This window comes from Paramormyrops kingsleyae, chromosome 10, assembly GCF_048594095.1.
Source record: "Paramormyrops kingsleyae isolate MSU_618 chromosome 10, PKINGS_0.4, whole genome shotgun sequence".
Lineage (NCBI taxonomy): Eukaryota > Metazoa > Chordata > Actinopteri > Osteoglossiformes > Mormyridae > Paramormyrops > Paramormyrops kingsleyae.
Window position 1 is genome coordinate 26,094,633 of NC_132806.1, and position 18,918 is coordinate 26,113,550.

The 18,918-nt window shown below is 42.2% G+C and overlaps 1 protein-coding gene across 8 annotated transcripts; it reads right to left on the reverse strand.

The window, feature by feature from the left end:
• Positions 1 to 5,463: 5,463 nt before the first annotated feature.
• Positions 5,464 to 17,209, reverse strand: LOC111846340 (myotubularin-like). 8 transcript variants are annotated; one of them, XM_023816420.1, is made up of 15 exons: positions 17,096 to 17,209; positions 15,134 to 15,246; positions 13,750 to 13,822; positions 13,124 to 13,218; positions 12,147 to 12,257; positions 11,963 to 12,064; positions 11,611 to 11,694; positions 10,975 to 11,112; positions 10,189 to 10,374; positions 9,388 to 9,573; positions 8,570 to 8,773; positions 8,336 to 8,428; positions 7,995 to 8,108; positions 7,656 to 7,832; positions 5,464 to 7,209 (listed from the first exon to the last, which is right to left on the reverse strand). In XM_023816420.1, the coding sequence occupies exons 2-15, from the start codon at positions 15,182 to 15,184 to the stop codon at positions 7,018 to 7,020; spliced, it is 1,806 nt and encodes a 601-aa protein (XP_023672188.1). In that variant the 5' UTR covers positions 15,185 to 15,246; positions 17,096 to 17,209; the 3' UTR covers positions 5,464 to 7,017. The 8 variants fall into 8 exon arrangements, with proteins under 8 accessions (XP_023672188.1, XP_023672186.1, XP_023672189.1 ...); XM_023816418.1 differs by having other exon boundaries at positions 13,750 to 13,825; XM_023816421.2 differs by having other exon boundaries at positions 15,134 to 15,209; positions 17,096 to 17,202.
• Between the last annotated feature and the right edge of the window lie 1,709 nt (positions 17,210 to 18,918).

The following is an 18,918-nucleotide window of genomic DNA, read 5'->3' on the forward strand; positions in this document are numbered from 1 at the left end:
CACTATTATTTTTTAATGTGTTGTAGCATTAAAACACAGATAATGGACAAATGTTCGGCATGCCCTCTGCTCTGGCTATTCTCGTTCCTGGCATTGAGAGGTAGGAATTTCTCCCACCTTGTTCATGGGTTACTAACAGATTTACTTCTATTTCTGTAATGTAAAATTATTTTACATATTTACTTGCATTGGCACCACAGAGAAACAGCAACTGAATTATAGAATTCTTTAATAGACTGAGAAAACAACTAGATTTCTGACCACAGACATCTAGTACGCATCTGGTGCTGTATTGTTGGACTAATCCGCATCTAACTGGATCCAGGCATCAAGAATTACTCTAGAGATTTCAAAAAAGTAACATGTATCTTAAATCCTGAAGATTTAATATTGCCACAATATTAATTCCTTCATATTGATTTAACATCATAAGAAATTTTGTATATGCAGGTTTTCCTTCAAAATATAAAGAGAAAAAATTACAAGTACCTTTCAAACTGAAGAAAAATGGTTAAAAATATTTCATTAATATTACCTGGGTGAATGTGAGTAATCATAACTGAAGCAGTATGATGTTGTAAGCACATTATCTCCAGATTTCCAGAAAGTCCAAGCAGTGGGTGTGTCTGAATGTCAAACACCAACAGAGAAGTGAGCAACATTAATGTTTCAGTGGTGGTGGAGGATTCTTAAGCAGAGTGAGTAACTGTAGCCACTTGACGTGTCTTCGAGACACACCCACCCAGGGCTGCGCAACATGGAAAACAAAATCATGTTGCAAAATTCTTTCCCCAGAAGAGATACTGCTTGCGATATAAACAAATCTGTTGTTATGTACATACTGAAAAACTGCACGTTCCGGAATGTATATGCTTAAAAAAAAACAGCCTGTCAGAAAAAAAAACTGTTTTCACACTTGAGCAAAGATGGCACAGTTTTTCCATATGTGCTATAAACTTATTGGTCTGATTGGTGATAAAATAGTAAGTTCTTAGTAGTTTTCATTGCTGAAGAAGCTCATCGACGTCTTTTTGATATTCACAATGAAGGCGGTCATTGTGCTCTGTATTTTGGCACCAAACAGCATAGTTCACTACAGCTGCTGACAGATTATCAAAAAAGATGTATGACCCATACAGCCACCAGCTCTCTCAGCAAGATGGATTTAGGCAAAATGTAAACTACAGAAGTTACACTGAATGATTTTTTGGTCTGCTTTTTGTGCTCCCATAGTTCAACATATGGCTGTGGATCTCAAGGAGCTGGAAAATTAGGATGAGCACAAGGCCGACAGATTCAAGCATCACCGCGTCTTCACTTATATACAAATACTACAATTAATTGTGACATCACAGAGCCATTTAAATTGTTCATCTAAAATTAATTCACTCTGCTGGTAGGTGTGTTCAGATCTGTCCTCACGTCAAGAATATCTTCACTTATTGAAGCTTGCTGCCCCTGAATGGAGTACAATCCAAAAAGCACGACATTTTCTGTCAAAGAAAAAAGCCATTGATAGAAATTTCATCTCAGGTAGTGCTGCATTAGCCAAGGAGCTGGAATTCACGAAGGGAGAACCTGGTGCTAATTGTGAAGGACTTAACCTGAATAATTTCCAAATCAAATGTCCATGCATGCAACTTATGTGGTCAGGGCAAGGAGGAGGAGCTTAACCAGGAAAACAACCAGTGATGGACTAACCTAATAATGTCTTTTTCATTGCAGCCGTACATCAGGATCTGGGCATGGCTGATGCCATTGAGGAGACCACAAAAGCACGTATGTGAGACATTGCCCATCATCATGGGACTTGACTGATGGAGTGAACTAGTGGAAAAGAAGCAATACAAGGCTTTGCAATAAACACAAATACATACAACAGACCTTCACCAATGCATATTAATAACAGTATTTTAATTAAATGAATTCTAATTTTATTGATATTGGGTTAGTGGCTGCAAAATCTAGCAGCAGAGGAAGGAGAAAGGACTTAATTTTTGCAAAAACTCTGCTTTCCCGCAGAAATGGATGACTCCAGATTCGCCAGTCCTGATGAGAAGTTAATCAATAAGCTTCTATCACAGGTCACAATTACAACTACAGTACCAGGCAAGCCCAGTACTAATCCAGGTAGGAGGAACAACCAAGGTCCACAGATATGGGCAAAGCCCAAGAATAACTGTTTATAGAGAGCAAGCTAACCTTCTAATGTATCAGGCCTGCTTTGATTGAGGTCCGTTATCAATTACTATTCTGGGTCCGGATTCATTCACAATGAATTGGAGCAACTTCCAATATTCATCAGAGTTTTACGTCAAAACAAAAGCAATTCCGCAGCCACCAGGAACCATACTGATGAGAGGTGAGGTACGGAGTTCCACTCTCCATTATAATAGCAAAATTTTCTGAACCTGGGGTAATGGAAGAGCCAACAACCCAAAGATAGTTGAGCTCAGTCTTAGCAGTAAGGAAGCTGTCCGACTGTGTCGGTGTGGTGACAGGAAAGCGGACCAAATTTCCCAGCTTGCCTGGTTCCGTATTCTCTCCCGCCTAGCAGGGAGTCTGTATATTAGGACAGCAGCTGCCATGCCACCACGCTGGCAGAACACCTCCACCCTCTGCCCAGGACTGCGAGTTGCACTGTGATCGTCGCTTTTTACGCCGCATCCCTCCTGAGTTCTGTGACCTTTACAGCCATGCAGCACTGTAGGGATTGTGGCTATGCTGCAAAATCAGTCAGACCCTCTTTCACGATAACCATTTCTGGCTGAGTAATTGTTCGCACTACAGCTCTTGCACAACAGCTCATCCAGCTACTTCTACAGGTGGCAAAATACCGGATGGCCATCTTGGTGACAAATCTTCTGAAAACAGTATGTATGACCTATGATTATTATTGTAGTGCTTGGCTGAATTTCTTTTAAAACACCGGTACACAATTTGAACCAGTGCAGTAAGATACTGATTCTCCCTCCATAGGAGAAAACGAAATTACACCAACAGGAGTCGACTACGGTAAGGAAGAGCAGAAGTATGTTGGTTGTAAGTCCTGGAAGGACAGATGTCCAAATTTATGCCCTGTTGCTTTTGAACAATCATGCTTAGTATCATCCAGAGGTGGGGATTTCAGGTCCATTGAGCACAAATCCAGACCAAGATTTTGTTTCAACCAACCAGTTTTTAATTTTGAATTTTTTTTTGTACAAGTAAAAATCCAGACCAAGATTTTGTTTTAACCAACCAGTTGAGTACTCTGTGACTGTCACTATTCATACTCAACTGGTTGGTTGAAACAAAATCTTGGTCTGGATTTGTACTCTCTAGTATCGTCTTGATATTGATATTCCATAAATTATTTAGCATTTGAATGTTATTGTACTTGGATAATGCCATATCAGTTGCCAACATGTTGTTGATGCAGAATAACAGCATTGTTAGAGTGACCCCATCCCCCCCCCCCATCCTCCTCCCCCATCCTCCTCCCCCATCCTCCTCCCCCTCTCTCGGACAGCCAAATTGGAGATGAACGCCATTGGAGGCATCATCAGTGCAGTCGCCTTGTCGATGATTGCTGCCTGTTGCAAGGCTTTCGTAGATACGTACAAAATGACAGGTTTTGTTACTCAGATGTACACGTCCCTCAGACGAATGATAGAAAAGACGCAAGCAATTCAGCCTGCCACCACAGAGACTCTAAGCAGCCAATCAACAGACTCAGAATCACCCTCTTCAAATGTTTGATGTTCCCACTTTGATCTATAGTAAGATTGCATCTGAAGATGAGGTTTGAGAAGTTCAAAAAGGAACAGTTCAAAAAAAGTGCAGCAAATGTGTGAATTTTGGTTCTGGTATCTGTTATTGTGTATTACTTGTTTGTACCATATTTTTAATGTACAGTTCATTAATTTATAGCTTTATTTCAGTATTGCCAGCACACACAGACAGGTGATTTTCTACATTTAGATGATGTTCATATTTTTAGTAAATCAAATGAGTTATATAAGCTGGATGTTTTACTGGAGCACTTCATTGCTTTGATCAAAGCAGGGATATTCTTGAACTGTCTACGTCAGTGCTACCTACTGCCATCTATGGGTCACACTGCACACTGCAGCCTGAGAGCTGTTGCTGATTGGAGGGGCAGTGCCTGTAATGGCAAACAATAGGTCCGTAATGGCTAAATGACTCAGTTGTGAAATACTAGTTATGCCTAGGAATAATGTAGCTTAGTTTTGAACCAGAACTCTTTTTTTGTTGGATTAGCACTTGTTTTGTTTTTGAATAAGGTAGGAAATTAAATGTGAACTCCTGGATGAGATTAAGGGCTTCATTTGCAGCAGTATCCCAGATGTAGGTGGTACAGTTCTTAGGTTCCTGCTAACTTACCTAGAATGCTGGTGTTCTATGCGAAATGGGTGCCAAATTTTATTTTCAACTTCATATTTCATCTTCCCTTTTCATTCAAATCTGTAAATTCCACAGCATCTAGTTATTAATCACTCTATGACTGAGCCAAAGCTAAAATTCATTAACATTTTCATTCAGTAAATCAATGTTTTAACGAAGTCAGTAAAATTACTTTTACTAAAAAAAATTTGCATAGTCAAAAGTAAATTTCATGTTTACTTTTTCCATCCAAAAAGATACTCAGAAAATCCAAACTAAAATAACCATCTCAAATGAATAACGTGGTAAAAAAAATATGAAGATCGCACCTGCTTACCTTGGCACTGCAAATCTGGAAAATAATGGCATCCTTGATATAGTCACATTCTCCACACATAAAATGAAGATCACAGCAATCTGCATTGCAGTATTGGAATTTTTTTTAAAAAAAAGGAAACAGGTTTTTAAGGGTTTATGGGCCTTAGAATGAATAGAGTATAGCACTGAAAAACCTCCCCCTGCCTGGGTCTCCTCGGCAACAAGAGCATCGGCGTTAAGACTTTCAATGAATCAGTCAGGACCCTGGCTAATCGGATTGAACTGTCAGAGTCGTGCACAGAGGAATCAAGGTTCAAAACCTCCATGTAATGTGTTAGACATTACAGTCTATACCAAAAGTTGTCTATGTAGACAATTAATTTCCAGATCCAAAACTGTGCACCTTTCCAGACTGGAGTGCTGGCATTTCATAGATCTGGATTTTTAAATACAATAGAGTAGACCCATATCTTCATGCTAAAAGAGTGAGATTATCATTTACAAGCCAACCAAATTTGATAGCATTTAAACTACTGATTGCCTGAACATATACAATGTAACACCTGGATTCAGTGGCATTTAGGAAAGCTGATATTTCCATTACATTTTTTTTTTTATAAATGTGTTACAATCAAATGTTTAATAAAATAAGGAGACAGCAGTAAAGAGCAGTAAAAACACATAAGGTCCATTGCCATTATAAAGAAAACCAATAATCACATTAATAATGATCATGAAAAAAAGACTCATTACATATGGAATGTTTAAATTAATTTAATTAACATTAATAAAAAGACACTGTATAGCCACTGTAAAAATGCTTCCTAAAGTGTAAGGTTACAAAATAATTTCTAAAAAAGGAAGAAAAACATTTCCCTTTAAATCCATGGGATCTGAATTACTGTGCTTAAGCAAAGTAAAACTTACAAGGTTCCCTGAACAGACTTTCCTTACACCAAAAATCAAATGCAAACCTCCCTACACTAAAACCTTACAAAGTGCCAACAAACACCAAAAATATACATATAAAAATAAAAGCATAGAAAACAGAAATGGCTACTTCAGTCCATTTCACAAGGCATAAAAATTCATTTAAAAATTCTTTGTTAAAGAATGTACACTTTACAAACAAAACTTCCAATAGCAAAAATATGCTTCGAAGTAAAGATATTACTTAACTATTCAAAATAAATGTATATTTTACACAAATAGCTATGAAAGCTTGTCTTCTGTTCATGAGCCTTCTTCAAACGCGGAGAGTGCATTGTCATTGTGGGGCTTCTGCATATCTGTATGAGTACCTTTCTCTCGCCCTGGCATCATCCAAATCCAGTCCTGAACATAACTCAAGGTACTGGAACGGGCTTTGGGGTTGATACTACTTGCACAGCTACGCACCCAAACCAGTTTCATAAGTGGCCGCATCTAACAGACATTAGACGCATACAACAAATAGGTAACTCTTCTGCTGAGGACAGGATATTCGCCTGTGGAGCAGCTCAGACATTTAAGGCACTGAGGGAGAATTAATCATTTATCCTGGCTCTTCTTCTGGAAGCACAGTGGCCTCAAGCAGCTCAGAAGCCTACCCTAACTCTCACCAGACACCAAGACAACTTCTCAGCATTCCCCCAGTCACTGCTAAGTAAAAGATGAAACTTGACATCAAACTCTAAGATTACACACCCCTTCCACAGAGCTATGTAGACTCTGTGCCCAGGAAATGCTTCTGGCGAGGGGAAGGTAGCTGTCCTCGGCAGGAAATAGAATAGAGATTCCCTTTAGAGAGCTGTGGCACTGGATTAAAACAAGTATAAAAACTCAGTTATCAACAAGAGACAGTTGGCACAGACCAGTGTAACCTATTTCTACACTTTGACTGCTACCAGCCCTGGTTCCTCAGTGATTGCTCCAGTTACAGTAACTTGATTAAAATGAATACACTGCTTTAAGGCCACACACGGGCTTCAGGACAAAATACCCTGAATTTGACCTGTGGATTAGCTAGCTTTCCTGACGGCCGGTCGCACAGCATGCTCAAAACCAAGGAGTGCAAGGATGAGAAGAGGCTTTATGAAAAGCAAAACTTGAGTACCAAGATAAAATAACGATGGTTTTTATTTTCCCCTACAAGCTTATGCATTTAGAAAAAACACACTGCCAAGCTTCTTTGTGGTAGCTAAATCATTGCAAAGTTCAGCACTGCTACGTACTAGATTTCCCTCAACTATTCAGCGTTGATCATCGTAATAATGTACTTAATTATGACAGTTATTGCTATGTACAAATCTCTGCCTGGTGAACGACATGAAATCACATTGAGGTTCTCAAGTGTGTAACCAGCTGTGTGGGTGAGGCAGAGCTGTTGGTCAGGTGTGTGGGCGGGGCAGAGCTGTTGGAAAGGTGAACAGCAGTGTCAGACAGTTGCAACTCCTCCAGCTTTTTCAGATACTGGGCCTTGAGTGCCAGCAGCTCACTGTAGCGCTGCTCCATTGGATTTGGATGCTGTCACCAGGGGGAGACAGAGACATGCAAATGAGAATACATCAAAAAGTTTTGATCAATTCAGATCTTACAGGAATTTTATAAATTTCAGCCTTATATTTCATCAGTACAGTTATATGTGATCCGACAGGGACTGGGCCAGCAGAGACTAGACCAGTTACTATATGTCCAGGTATCCGATAGCTAAAGAGGTGACCACCTAATCCATGTCAGAGGGGACACTATAAGCTATGACAGGGTTTATAAACTACCATTTCAACTAAAAAGGCCTGGATTTCACTTTAGCACCGAGTTCTGGTCAGTCTCCTATAATCATGCACAATCAAGCACAGGAACCGTTCAGTTTTAAAGTTCGGAAAACCTGAAATAGCTCATAGTGCCCCTCCCCCCCCCCCCCCCCCGCTCCGACATGGATTAGGTGGTCACCCGAGTCTCCGATGTTTTACCTGATGCCGGACCCTGGGGTTCCACCGTATGTAGTAAGTCACCCAAAGCTCTAGATGGCGCATACTGGCCACAGGGTAGAGGACACAGCCATTCTCTACAGCATAGAAGGGGTTGATGTAGGACGCCTGGTCACTGTTGATGAAGGACCACAGGGACACAGTCTTGGTTTTCACCTCCTGGGGGGCCAGAGATCCAGAACTTCAATTAGGCACCTCGTACACATGGGGAGGTTAACATGCACAACACAGATACATGCACAACACAGTGGCCAAGGATATTTCACAATATTTCATAAACCAGATATGTATAGGACATCTGTAGGAGGAGAAACGTCTCACATGGGCACTGCGGGCACTGTCGCAGTTGAAGAGAAAGGTGCCAAAGCGACAGCTATAGAGGTGATCCAGAATAACCATTAGGAGGCGCTCGTTGAACTCAAAGGCTGTGGGGAACTGCAAAAAATATGGACGGGGAAGGAAAAACAACTTAGGAGTGAGTCACAGCATACAGCACAATCGGTACTGGTTGTCATAGGGCAGGTATGACAGAGCTACTCGCACAGCACAGCACAATGCGCATCAAAGATCCGAAAACAGTAGAAAACCAATCGATATACACTTCAGCACAGGTCATCAAACACTGCGATGCCCTGTAGAGCCCGGGCTTGGGTTGTACCCACCTGCTTGGTCATCTGCCAGACACAGTCAATGAACTGCACAAAGATGGGGGAACGATCAGCGTCGGCATGGTTCTTGTCTCCATGGCCAATACGCTAAAAAAAAAGAAACAAGCAATCCCATGAGAAATGGTTCATGTCATACTTGCTAGTCCTATTCCTTATCAAAGCTTAGTGAAACAATGCTAGGAGAAGCTAGCTGCATATAGCGGTGCGTGACGGGGGCCTGGGACGTACGGAGGCAAACTTATGGCCAAAGCTGAGCCACTCCTTCTCCACGAGGACCAGGAACCCCCTCAGGGTGCGGTAGTACCCGTCCAGCATCAGCATGGCCAGGGAGGTGAGCTGTGCAGTCCGGTCCCAGCCATCGCTGCAGTGCACCAGCACAGAGTTGCCCGACCACACCTTGTCTGCCACCTGGATAGCCCCTGCCAGCACCAGCTGGGGGGGGGGGGGGGGAGATCGGTGGGAGAATATGGCGTGAGCTGCTCTGTCAGTGCTGGGCTATTGTTGCTATGATCCGTCAATCTCTCTTTCATCCCAAAGAAAATCACGGAGTGTGAATGGTAGCTAGTCCGTACACTCGGCTATCCCTAGCATATACAGCCGTGCATCGTTTAACGACGTGGATACGTTCTGAGAAATGCATCGGTAGGTGATTTCGACGTTGTGAGAACATCGTAGAGTACACTTACACTCACCTAGATCCAGTCTACTACACACCTAACCTATAGTGTATAGCCTAAATAACAATAAAAAGTTTAGTAAATACATAAACCAGTAACATACTTGTTTAATATCATTATCAAGTATTATGTACGGTACATAATTGTACGTGTTGTACTTTTATACGACTGGCAGCGCAGCAGGTTTGTTTACACCAGCATCACTGCAAACACATGAGTAATGCGTTGCGCTATGACATCAGAAGGCGATAGGATTTTTTCTTAGCTACGTTGTAATCTTAAGGGACACAAACACACAGTCCGTCTCTGAACGAAATGTTGTAATGCGACGCATGACTGTAAGCGCGGTCGTTCTCTCCCAGCATGCACCTTGATGTGCTCCAGCCAGTGCGTCGATTCCAGGCTGGAGAGCCAGTGGGACTCTTCCACATTGGGATAGACAATATCCTTCAGCTTCCTCAGGGACTCCCTCATCACGTGGATGTTGTGAATGTCCAGGAATACCAGATCAGCATTCTGGTAAGAGTCCTCACCTTCATACCCGCCACCTGTGGCCTGTGCCCAACGAGATACGTTACACACAGAGTGCAGCATCACAGCCACATGGTGACAGACACTCCTGTTGTTACAGCAAAGAGTTTTACTTCCATTCTATCATATTTAAATGAAGCACAAATACAGTACAGAAAACGGCCCAAGCTGTCAAATTAGGTGCCCAATATCCATTCTCTGAGATTTACCTAGTGAGCTGTACCTCAGTTATTTCTCTTGAGAGCATTGGCCACTCTGCACCTTTTGCATGGAATATGTTGCAGAAAGACCGGAAATTAACTGAGTTAATCTCATTGAGCGCTTTTAAATCCAAACAGAGTTCTTGAGGCCGACTCCATTGCATGTATCCGTTTTTCATAATCTGATTGTAAATTTAATCCCTTTATTTTGTCTTTTGCTTGTGTTGCAACTGTGTAATTTTGTAACAGTTTTGTATTTTACTGCTGCCTATATTGGTCAGGTTTTTAAATCTCAATGGGATTTTCCTGGTTAAATAAAGGTTAAAAAATAAATAAATAAACAATTGATGGGTAATTAGTCAAATCTAGGGGCTCAAGAAATAGTTTTCAAGAAGGACAAAATACAACCTTACACGCTGTCTGACCTTACTGATCATACCTTGTTGGCCACAGCGTTGACGTTTGGCCTAGCGTCGAAGATGGTCAGCCTGCTGGTACCATTCGCCTCCCGGATGATCTCCAGGTAGCGCTCGTCATCCTTGCTCCGCTTCCCGCTCATGCCCACCAGAGGCTGGCTGCAGCGTACAATCACTGCCTGGTTCTCTGGGTGGATCCATGACAGCACCTGGGATTGCAGAGATGCATAGTGCCCATAGTTCATACTCACAGAATGTGGACACATGCACTAATGTCTGGACACACCAAGTCGCCTACAAAGCAGTGTGATAGGATGTTGCATCACATGTCCAGGTCACCTGACCTAAACACAGCAGAGATGATTTGGGAAGGGTTTGACCAGAGAGTGAGGGAAAAGCAGCCAACGAGTACTCAGAATATATATGGGAACTCCTTCAGAACAGCTGGAAAAGCATCCCAGGAGGCCACGTCATGAAACTGGTGTGGAGGAGACAGTAGGGATAGCCAGTCCCTGGAGCAATCGGCGTTAAGGGTCTTGCTAAGGTCCAATGGTGGGATCACTCTGCTGACCACAGGATTTGAACCACGACCATCTGTGTCCCAACCCACAGGGCTGCCCCCACTCCCCCCACGAAATTACTTTTTTAATACTGCTTTAGTCAGTGCATATGTTATTTTATGGTTTTGGCGACTATAATTATTCTAAAACGTAGAGAATAGCACGAACACACCTTTCTATGGGTAGGCGTGTCCAAACTTTTGACTGGCACTATACAGTAATGCACCCAGAAACATAGAGGTGACTCACCGGGATGCGGCTGCGGGAACGGAAAGCAGCCACCTTGCGCAGGTCTTCGTCGGTGGCCTTGCAGGGAACTACCAACTTAGAGGGGTACGTCTCGCACAGCTCGTTTGCGGTGATTCTCCATTTCTCATTGGGCAAACCCTGGAGGAGGCACAATGGTTTACAAGCTACGGAAAGGCCACCCCCTTATGAAACAGGTGAGTTCCAGCACAACGTGGAATGTGACTGGACGACGGGAAACAGTGATACGTGAATCATGGTCAGTACCGGGCACCCAGGGTGCTTAGGGCCATTCCCAGGATTAATTCACCCGAAAGGAGCTATATCCAAGACGAGCAAATGGACAGTAAAATCTAAATAAGATGTTCAGATGGGCTACTTGCCGAAAATTTGCTTAAAATTTGAATCGGCATTGTTCGTTGTGATTTGTTTAAAAATAATCAAAATTATTTTGCAAAAAAAAATAAAGAAAGAAAAACAGGCCAGCCTGGTATGCCCAATACCACACCTCGTATAAATGACCTGGTCCCACAGGTTTCCAAAACTGACTGTTGCACCATTCGTAAAAGGGGTAATTTCATGGAGCTTGTTATTAATGCAATTGTCCTATTCACTTCGCAAGCGGAACGGGTCACTCACCTGCCTGCTGAACTCCTGCACTGGGTCATAGATATCCCAGCCATTCTCTTCAAACTTCTCCTGGTTTAAGAACGCAAACAGACTCTGTGGAAAGAGTCACACAAGGTCATGACTGTGAAGATGGCTTGGGAGAAGGGGTGTGTATCTGACCCCACGCATCTTTCCACCAAAAAAGAAAAAAACACCGTATATTACATAATAGTTGAAGATTATAAGCCTTATATAAATTCACCTGATTCAAAACAAGTTCAGCTGAGTCTGGTGTTAGCACAGGCTGTGATATACTGGGGGCAGGATGAGAATGACCTTTTCTGGTTTTATGATCCAGAGAGAGAGAGAGAGGGAGTCTCACCTGGTTAGATGACAGGGGAAATGCATAGCGGAACAGGATGTCAAACATATCTCTCCTGCTGTGGCCTTCCTGCTTCAGAGCAAAGCGCAGGTTCCTCATGTCCTACAAAACAGGTAAGAGAGACAGGTAAGAGAGACGCAGAGAGCGGCATCAGTGAACATTGCAACCTTGGAGCAAACATTACCTTGCAGGTGATGTCAAGCCCGTAGGAGTTCTCTCCGCGACTTGTAGCCCCACCCACCTTCTCTATTCTACTGATCACCCCCAGAGGTACATCAAGGACCGATTTGTTCTCCTAGGACAAACAAGTCATGACATCACCAAACATATATTTCAATGGTACCTTTATTTATGCAGTACTTTTTAGCTATATAGCATATAGAAGTAGTACCTAAAAATGCACAGAAAAAACAAAAACTAGATAAAACAGTACAGATGCTCCTCTACTTATGAACTTTCAACTTACGAACTTTCAGACATACGAACGAAGACGGCTAAGTCAAAATTGTGTTCATTGGGCTCCCGTTTCCTGTCCGCAACATCAATATTTTTTTTTTCTGCGCTCCAATTCCGAGTAGTACGACTTCTGGTCGCTACTCCCGGCACGCAGCAGCATAGCGTGTGTTTTGTTGAGAAAGTGCAATAAGAATACTCTAATTGAAAGGAAGATTAAACTGGTATTTTTTTTTAGATGCTTCTAAATGCATGTCTTTGTGGACTTGCAGAATTACAACTAAATATGCAAAATAAGTGAGTCCTCAGAAAGGCCAAAGCAGAACATGAGGCATAAATTGAGACCACAACAATTTTAGAAACAGAACAGTCCAGCCATTATGACCTAATGCATCAAAACAGTCAGGTTCACATGGGTATGCAAGCCAGAGTGCCAAAAATTTGACAAATTGTTTCCCGGAGGTTGAACCTACTTGCACATATGGGAAGTTGCTGTCAATTAATGCTGTCATCTTATGACCTGTCTTATGTTCCAGAGCTGACATACATTCTGACACCTAAACCACACACAGGCTATGAACAGCCCCTTTAAATGTTCTAGTGCTGGTAACCGTGAGTTTTGCCAGTGCGATTTCAGTTTAAAAAGTGGCCTTCAGCTCACCGTTTTAGCTCCTCTCCCCCATACAAAGCGGCACAACTGACACTTACCATGTCCGTGCTCTTAAAGAAGAGTCTGTAGTTGGTGATGAAGACTTTCCCCTTGAGGGCACCGCTGAAGGGACACATGTAGATGATCTCTTTGTCTGTCAGGGGAGTGCATAACATATGAAGAAGTGCCAATGATGAGACTCACTCAAATATAAATTGAACTATAAATGTATTACAGCTTCATGCATGCAAATACATTATAAATGTATACAAGTAGAATGAAATCAGCATGATGATCTAAATAAAAAAAAGACCATGTTACACTAAGTCCTCTTTATTGCTGTGGCTTTGTCGACACAAGGGGTCTACTGAATTTTGTGAAGAAAAAAAAATATCACTTCCTCAAATGTCTTTTTTGTAAACCCACACTGCCGTGCTTATAGTCAAAATCTGCAGGACAATTTAAAATAATTTGTCGTTTATAAAATACTTTGAAGACATGAAAGGATACATGACGTTCACACATATCTCAGATGCCACGTATTGCAAACATTTCTCATGCCTGTGGAGCCATTTCTGCCTGTATTTTTTTAAGAGAATAAAAAAACAGACAGGCTGACAGAGACAGGGAGACAGTCCGTCTCTTTAAGAAAATGATGAGCTTAAAGATGAAGGTGAAGACCCACCTATCACTCTCTCCTCCCCAGGCAAAAGGGGCAAACCAGGCACTGGCTCCATTCTGAGAGACTCTCTTGACGGCTGCTTTCAGACAGAGAAGAAGAAAATGTTACTGACATGTGCTGATGCTCATGCAGAATTGCACGATTCACTTGGGAAGCTTAATTGGGAATCGAAGCTAATGGTAGAAATCAGGTGAAGGTATAATGACAAAATGCAGTGCAGCTTTATAAATTAGCAAATAGAGACAGGAAGGAGTGAAAGAAAGTGATGGATGGCAATTTAGGGTTTCCAGCTGGTGGAGCAGCATGCAATCTGTCTCGCAGACAGTCTATCCCAGGAATGATCCACCGCATGGTTAAAGGTCAGTGACCTGGAATGAGACCTGTCGTGTAGAGGGGCCATAGGGCAGGAAGAGCGAGGGCTCGTGGGTGCAGCCTCAGCGTGAAGGTGGGAGCACCGGTGGGTTTCCACGGCGGAGTCCTTCCAACTGTGGCGGGCAGCAGAGTGACGTCAAGAGAGCAAGAGGATGAGAGGAGGCAGAAAAAAAGGGGAGACAAGATAGACAGAGAGATACGGAGGGAGTGACGGCCCACAACCTAAGAGAGTTCCTGTGACTCCGGGCCAATGGCTGATTGAGACTGGGGGGTGGTAAGCACGGTTACTCTACTTCCAGCACCCTAAACGTCATGGAGGGACTGTGACTGAAGGGAAATGCCTCAGAGGTGGGGCTCCCTCAGCGTTGGCAAGGATCTATACCAGGGCTGCAAGGCCACAGGATGTTAATCCGAGAGCAGAATTGGAATAAAACGTTAATCATACATCGTCTGATGCACTAACTTGGACACATCATCAGTGTTGTTTTCTGGAGTCATTCGGCGTTTGGTGCCTTACGACAGACACCCTCTTCCATGCGACCCCATTGGTCAAGCCTCGGCCTGTGTGCAAATCGCATTTTGCGGTCCACAAATATAAAAACACCATCGGTATAAATAGGAAACACCTACACGTTATGGGAAATATGACTGACACGGCAGGTTTATCACATCAGCCATTAGCAATAGGAGACCAAAGAAAGTGACTCACGATAAACGGCAGAGAAGAACAAAGTTAATTAGAGATTTGTTAATTAGGATAAACTCCAGGCCAAGGAGTGCAAAGATGCTTGTGATTTCCCATTAGAGGCAAGGCAATAGGTTATAGTCATAGGCATTCGGAGGAGCAGGCACGCCCCCCCCCCCCCCCAATCTGAGAGTTGATTAGCAATTCAACATGCAGTTGAGAAATCAGGGGAAACCATTCCTCTGGAGCTATTGAGATTAAGGGCTTTGCTCAGGGAGCGTCCGGCCCAGAGGTCTAACCCACAGAGCCACACATCTCCCCATGACTCACGCTGCTGGGGCTGACCTCCGGCCCAGGGCTGGACACTGATCTAGAAGCCATGGATCAGGGCGCACTTCCAGGGGCCCTGGCAACACAGCCCAGGGGAGGAATCAATGAGAGCTCTGGGCACCAAACGATAAGGGAAGACAGGGGACATGACAGTCACCCCGATTAGCAACCAGCAGCATGACCAACACTACAAGTAGCCTTAGTCGGCACCGCAGGCTAAAACCCATTTAATTTGCTCAGATTATGTTAAAGTTATGGATTAAAAGTTGCTTGAAGAGGAACAATAACAGTTTCACTATTAGGATTTGAAACCAGAAACTTCTTGTGAACAATTCCAGTCACTTATGCACTATTCCTCCTACAACCTTTGCAGAGATGCCATCATCAGTAATCGGTATTTAGCTGTTTGAGCTAGACAGGATCTTGACTGGTCAGTGAAGGCTAACTGAGTAATTTGTGCTAAGGCTGTCAGCACGGTGGTCACTTTGTGTCATGCTGTACAGCACACATGCACACAAAACACTGAATGCCACACGTACTGTTCACTAGTGTGTCTATTCACGTGTCTTCATTGTTACCAAAATAATATCTTCTATCCACAACAACAATCAAAAAGTCTTTTTTTAACCGCAAGATGTGGGTACAACACGGTATCGGTAACTTGTGAGCTTGCATACATTTCGCCGCCCACCACTCAAAACCACAAAGGGTAGATAAATGTGCACCATCCTGTCAGTGAGCCCGACTTCTGATCGCGCAGAAACAGCTGTTTGCACTGGTGCAGCGCTGCTATATCTTACACTTAACGCCTCAGTGAGCACTGGGAGAAAAATATAAACCACGGAGACTCGCCCAGAACCACGGTTCCGCATGCGTCCACGTCGGGGACAATGCTGAGCTTAACTCGGCTTGTGGCCTTTGAGATCAGAAAAGCTTTTTAAATAAAGGCTACAATCATACAATAAATGGATCATAAAATTGATCATAAGATCTTACCAACTGCAAAAACTACAGTTGGCAGGTATGTCAAATTTTGACGGCTTGATTTCTTTTCGTTCGATTTACTTCCAAATTTTGGCCGGACTGGGATTTTGAATCGATGACCTTAATAGATTTTAGATTCCACTCTTTTCCATTATATATGGCTGCTAATTTACAAATTTAACATACTCGAACTTACCCAAGAATCTGTGAACGATGCACTAAATATTTATTATTACTGCAATTATTGATGTAACTATTAATAACAACAATAGTGGCATTCATTAAACATAAACCAAACACACGACACTACCTGTAAGCCAGTTGACAAAAACATAATACACAGTCAAAACGAAGAAAAGAACTAATAATAATCGATAAGGTGGCATAAAAAGCAAAGTACACAAATTATGCATTCACAATATTTTATTAATAAACATAAGACACAGCCCACAGGCTTTAATTTACTATCATTATCATTGTACAACAGGAAGCTGACTGCTAAAGTTAATGGATGCTAAAAACTACAGTTCAAAACAAATTACAGAATAAAGTTTAAACAACGACCGAGTTTCTAAGCTCCAAGGACCTACAAGCGATGAAAACATAGATTTACTGCTCATTCCATTTTAAGTCACTAAAAGGAAAGTCACGGAAGACGGATGCACTTGCAACCAATACACCATACTGGAAACGCGCTGTTACAGCTATTGAACGAGAAGGAGCTTATGTTTTTCGTGAAGAAAAATATTAAATTACTTTGTAAACTACAAACTTAAGAAACAGACCAAGTTTCAGAACCTAAGAGTTAGATATACACGTTCTGTAAAGTATCGAATGGGACGAGGAAACAGCACGGGCCCAGTTGTATAGTAGACAGCAGTCACGTTCCCGTTGTAACCCGATAAAGCTTTCGCTAGTTTTATCTATAATTTTCAAAAATTATTTCCACATAGTTAGTCTACAAACGTTCATACTCACCCCAAAATTGTATGATACGCTGTTCTTCCTAATCTTCTTCCAATGTTTTGCACGGCCGCTGGAAGAGCTCGCTGGAAGTCATGTGACTTTTTAGGTCGCACGGATTGGCTTACTGCTTGCGTGTTCTGGGATATGTATTTTTGTTTCCGCACTTTCCATCCCCCTGCTAACCGTTCAATTTAAATATACTGTATTTTAGGCCTACATATATTCGTATAATTGTGTTAATTGTACTGCATAAAAATGCAAGGAATACAAAGTATGTTTTATTCATATTTACTCATGTTTATACAAATCAAATGTATATTTTAGTAATAAAGATCATTCAAAAAGAGCAAAACTGGTTTTATTTAGACTCCTCACTTCCCCAGGATTTTCCGCAGGATTTTTATGTCTTTTTGTCTTCACATGTTTGTTTTTAGTACATGATACACAAATCCCTCCAGCCATTCGTTTTGTGTACCTTCTAATCCTATGCAGGGTCACGGGGGTCTGGATCTTATCACTATAACTATGGGCTCAATGCAGGGAATATCCCAGAATGGGGTGGCAACATAATCCACAAATGGGAATCCTTAGTCCACTGGAACAACTCGATCAGTCTAACACAGCATAGCCATTTTTCCCCCTATATATTTGTGGTGTTGCTCATCAGATTCTGCTCCTGTGTCCTGAAGGTTGTAGGTCAAATCACATTGCTGGCAAATAATCACATCACCTTTGGGCCTTTAAACTTGGGACTGACAAGACAGCTGGAAATTTAGTGCTGAATATGACAGAGGCAAGCGGTGCCTTGTAAAAGCAATTCAGTCTAATTTATAAATCACACACAGTTTCTTCATACATTTCCCAATCTGATATTACACATCATCTGTCCAAAAGAGACTTGTTTTTTCATTCTTTCTCACGTGTTTTTGATTGTTATTGAACAAAGTATGGAGCAACTGACCATTACATAGTTAGAGTCAGATGAATGTTGCTGTTTTGACATTTTAGCTGTGTTTTAATTGACCGAACCCCGGAAACACTTTCTGTGCCATTTTCGTTGCACTCAAGCATCAATCACGTTTCCCACTGAAAGTCAGACTAATTTTATTCATCACAGCCTTACAAAATTATTTAGATATTTTTCCCAAAGCCCTTCTCACCAGTCATTGCTGTAGCTTGCCAATGCACATTTCAGTCTTTGAATTTATTTTATGTTTTAGTATTTAATCATTTATACGTCTTTATTATTTAGGGTTGTGAGGATTCTATAGTGTGCATTCAGCCAATGACTGGCGATCCCACAGCAGCGTAAAGCCATCAAAGGCATAAAATATGATCTGTCTGGAATCCTCGGACTTGTGTTCTTTGATCACAAAGCAGAAAACGTCAATTAAACAGCCATGCCTAGGCTCTACATGGTAAGCAAGCTCACCATATAGCATACATACACGATTTATAAAGTTAACACCCCTCTGACTGCTTGCCAAACATATTTTTGCATCTTTAGTGTCAGCATTCTGTCAAGTCTGGCAGCATTCACTGCTCACTTTCACCTCCTCAAGAAGCTCTGTGTGTGTGCGCCTGCATGCATCTGTGCGTCCGCAGCCTTTGACGTCAAATTGAGGAGAAACAGATGGTGAAGTCAGTACACGAGACTCCCTTCCAAGGTCAGAGAGCCAAGAGAGGACTGCAAGATGGGTTGTAATACATCTTTGGAATGACAATTATCTTTTACATTTGTTGTTTATAGATTAAATAAATATGTTTGTAGAAACTCCCAGAAATTAACCCTTCAAAGTACAGTGTAACATACTGTAAAGGTATTAGCTGCAGTC